This window comes from Penaeus japonicus, unplaced genomic scaffold (genome assembly GCF_977035675.1).
Source record: "Penaeus japonicus unplaced genomic scaffold, GWHDUDI00000001_assembly GWHDUDI00000024, whole genome shotgun sequence".
NCBI lineage: Eukaryota > Metazoa > Arthropoda > Malacostraca > Decapoda > Penaeidae > Penaeus > Penaeus japonicus.
This window is the reverse complement of record NW_028234426.1, coordinates 37,452,614-37,457,613: the sequence shown is the minus strand read 5'-3', so window position 1 is coordinate 37,457,613 and position 5,000 is coordinate 37,452,614. Positions and strand designations below refer to the sequence as shown.

Genomic DNA, 5,000 nt, shown 5'->3' with positions numbered 1-5,000 from the left:
CTTATAAAGAGAGTTACTTTAGAGAGCATAAGTCAAAAGGTGTATATGGTTTGCAGACGTCCTTGCGGTTGTATTTTCTCACCGTTTGACAAGAGAAACTCGGCAGGCGCAACAGGCCCCTCGTTCGCCTGCAGATCGCTCGCCCTCTCCGTGGCTCACTCCTTCACTCGGCAGACTCTTGCTGTGGATTGCAATGATGTTATTAGTTGTGTTCCTAGCAATAGGTTGTACTTGTTATTGTTAACATTCGCAAAGATAGAAATAAAGATATTATAGATATTAAGAACATCCATTATGACAAAAAGTAAGACTTTTGATGATAATGATAGTAACGATGATAATGATGATCTGAATAAATATGTTCGTCAAGCGATAGTACTCATAATGATTATAATAATGATGACACAGACTTTAATAATTATTATAGTAAAGAAAACAATGACATGCATGCTAATTGCAATAAAGACAACGATAATACGATTAGTAAAGACGATAATAATGATAATAAAGATAATAATGGCAATCCGTATTACAAAAAAGTCTTAACATAATAATGATAATAAAGATAATAATGGCAATCCGTATTACAAAAAAATCTTAGCATAATATTGATGAAAATGACAATAATAAAAATAATGACAATAACAGAATAAATATTTGAAAAAAAAATGTTTTCATAGTATCATTAGTATTTCATCCATGTCATTAATAATTATTGTCAGTACTATGGTAATCATACTGATAATCGTTATCGATAATTTTGCCTTTATCATCATCGTTAAATAATTCATATAATCATCATCAAAACTATCATTATTACTTCAATTTCTATGACAATGGTGATGATTATGTTATCATTATTATTATTATCAATATCATTGTTATCATTGCTGTTATGCTAATTACTATCATTAGTATCTTTGTTCATTAAAGTATCATTATCAGTGTTATTTTACAGATGTCATTATCATCATTACTATTACTATGGTTATCATTAATAGTATTATTGATATTTATTTCGTTATTGCTATTATTATTGTTATATCATTTTCATTATCATTATTATCATCAATGTTATTATTATTGCTATTATCATTATGCCTATCATTATCATTAGTGTTATTACTACTATAATTATTATTATAATCATTATTATCATTATCATTATTATTAGTAGTAGTATCATCAATATTATTATTATAATATCATTATCATTATTATTATTATTATTATTATTATTATTATTATTATTATTATTATTATCATTATCATTATTATTATTATCATCAGCATTATTATTATCATTATTATCATTATCATTATCATCATTATTATTATCATCATTAATATCTATATTGTTGTTATTATCACCATTATTATCATCATCATTATCATTATTATCATTATTATTACCATTATCCTTGTCATTGCGATCAATACTATTATCATTATCATCATTACTATTGTTATCATTATCATTATTGTCCTTATTACCCTTATCATCATTTACCTTACTATAATCATTATAATCATTATCACTATAAGCACTGAATCATTATGTTATAGTTATTACTACCATTTTCCTCTTCATTATCATTACCATTATAATTATTATCATTATCATTATCTTACTTTTTTTCTTATTGCCATTATTAGTATCATTATCATTATTGTTATTATTATAACTAATATCATCATTATTATCATTATCATTATAATTTTTATCATTATAATGAATATCATCATTATCATCACCATTACAATCATTATTATTATTGTCACTGTTACCGTCATGAGTATCATTATTATTGTTATTATCATGATTATCACTACTACTATCATTATCAACATCTTTATCAATATCATTACAATGTCATTATCATTATTGCTATTAGTATCATCATTAATTTTGTCATGATTGTCATTGTTATGATTATCATCATCTTTATGTATATATCATTATTGCTGTTATCATTACTTTTATGATTTTCATTACTACTATCATCATCAGTATTATTGTTATCATTATTATTAATATCATTATCCTTATTGTTATCATGATAATTATTTTCACCATCACCATCATCATTATCATTGTTAATATCATTATCATTATCATTACCATTACTACTATTGTTATTACTATAATCATTATCATTATTACTCTTATTTCGATCATTATTGTCATTAATATCATCATTATTAAAATTATTATCAATATTAATTTCATCCTTATCATTAGTATTATCCTTTTGATCGCAGCTACTAATATAAAGACAATTAAGCGAGATAACAAATTATATTAGCCATTGAAAATAGCCTTAACACTACAATTATTATTGTTCTTGTTATTATCATTGATGTTATCATCATCTTCATTATCAATATTATTTTCATTATTATTGCTGTTGTTATCAATATCATTATTGATATACCTGTTATCAGTATTATTATTGTCATCACTGTTATTTTCATCATTTTATCTTTGTTGTCTTTATTATTATTGTTGTTAATGGTATTGTTGTTGGCATCATTATGAATCCTATGATGCTGATAATAATAATGCTGAGGATCATTTTTTAGATTGATATTATGATTATTATCATGATTATCAATATGATTAACATTATCATCATCAGTATTGTTTGTCGATGTGGCCGTTATCATTAATTTCATCATTGTAACTGTCATCACTATTACCAAACCAAACCGCAATTTACTGTGTAGTAACCAAGTCCAGCTGGATTATTTCTATTAACTTGCCTTGTAAAACACGAGTTCGACTACCGCTTATGACGTCACTTGAATCTTTCGTAAGCATTATTACTTAATTTCATGTATATTACACTCAAGTTCCCTTCCAAACTATAGCATGGCCTTTTTTTAAAGTATTTTTTATTGAAGAACAATGCACGAATAAGTGTTACGTCTTTCTGCACCCAGTCTACAGCTGTGGATTATTCACTTGTTGATTACGTGTTGTGTAATTCTATTTCTATTCCAAAAAATGAGACATATGTGTAGTATCAATTCTAATGACATAAGACATATATCTGCCGTATGTTTTCAAAATCCTTTAGAAATAGTTTTAGAAGAGAGAGATAGAACGAGGACGCCATCGTCTTTGTTTACATATGACGTCATGCTTGAACTAGGCGATATCTCAAGACTCGGTTGACAAGCGTGCCTCTGACGTCATCAAAGTTTACGGTCAGGATCTAACGCCTTAAAAACAGGAAGGTCGTGCTACTTTGATGTTGTTTTTGTTCTTTTTAGTAGTAGTAGTAATAGTAGATGTTGTATATGATTCTTTATCATAATGATTAGCATTAGCACTCTTATTGTTGTTATTAAAGTTATTATTATCATTTTTATTAACATTATTATCATCATTATCATTATTATTACAGTTATCATCATTATCACAAATATCTGTCATTATAGTTTTTATGTTATTATCATTATTATCATAATCATTATTAGCATTATCATTCTTATCATCATCCTTTTTATTATTATCATTATTCTTAGTATGATTATCATATCAATAATTTCATCAAAATTATCATTAGCATTAGTATCATTGTTATCATTAATATTATTGTTATTGTTGTTATCATTATTACAATTATTATCATCATCATCATTATTACTAATAGTATCATCATTATTCTCATTATCCTTGTTATCGCTATCATTATCATTATAATTATTATATTCATCCTTATATTATCATTATTAATGACATCCTTACTCTTGTCATTATATTTTTATCATCAATATTATCATTACTATCAGCATAATCATTACCATTATCATCAACATCATTATTATCATTACTATTATCATCACAATTACCATCATTATCATAGTATTGTTATCATCATCGTTATCATCATAATGATAATCATGTTCATCTTTATTATTATCATTATTATCTTTATCATAAGCATCATCTTTTTTATTTTCGTTATCATAATATCGACCTCATTATATTTTCATATATGTTGTAATTATATTATCATTCCTTTATCATTACTGTTGTTATCATCATGTTTATTAACATCGTTTCCTCATCCTCGTCTACATCTTCTCGTGCGCCATTTTCCTCTTCCTTCTTCGTCCTCTTCTTCGTCCTCCGCTATTTCTCTGTCTTGTCTGCTCCTCTTCCTCCTTCCCTTCCTCCTCCTTCCACCATCCTCTTCCCTCCTGCTCTTCCTTGTATACTTCTGCATAGTTTCCATCACCGACTCCCTCATTTCCTCATTTCCTCGTCTTCTCCCCCCTCTTCGTCCTCATCCTCCTCCCCCTACCTCCACCAACTCGCCCACCTAAATCCTACTCCACCTCCTTCGTCCTCCTCCTCCCCCTCTTCCATCGTCCCCCTCCTCCCTCTCTTCCCCCTCCTCCTCCCCTACCTCCTCCTTTTCCTCCATCTCCTTCCCCCTCCTCCTCCTTCTCCTCCTCTTCCACCTCCTTCATTTTCCTCCTCCTCCTCCTCCTCCTCATCCTCCTCCGCCTCCTTCTCCTCCTCCACCTCCTCCTCTCCCTCGTCCTCGTCCTCGTCCCCACAGCCTCTCTCCTCCTCGGCTAACGATCCCGAAGCCCGGATGATCAGCGCCACGAAATTAACCCTGTTATTTCTCCCATAACAAATCACCATTAGCGAAGCCGCATTTCGTCGGGGAGTTTTGTCAGCCCGGTTCATAAATATTAATAACCGCGTGCGACTCTCCTTGAGTAAGACCAGGCTGAGCGTTAAGTTGACGCCATAAACAAGTGTCAGTCGTGATCTTGGGGCACTTATCTTAACCACTTAAGTGCTGTTAGAGTGGGGGAGGAGAGAGGGGGCGAGAGAGGTGGGGGCGCAAACACTACTTTCCACGCCTCGCTTTTGCTCCTCCCCCTCCCTCCCCTCCCCCTCCCTCTCTCCTCTCTCCTCTCTTCTCTCTCTCCATCCTCTCTTTCTTTCCTTCTCTTTTTCTTTCTTTCTCTCATCT

The 5,000-nt window shown here is 30.5% G+C and overlaps 1 protein-coding gene across 1 annotated transcript in view; it reads right to left on the bottom strand.

Annotated features, from left to right (window-relative positions):
• The window catches only part of LOC147469136 (uncharacterized), a 65,215-nt gene that overhangs the window by 707 nt on the left and 59,508 nt on the right, over positions 1-5,000 (bottom strand). The window contains exon 2 of the mRNA XM_086551081.1: positions 83-181. Within this exon, the coding sequence (XP_086407207.1) occupies positions 83-181 (99 nt within the window). The remainder of the gene's footprint in view (positions 1-82; positions 182-5,000) is intronic.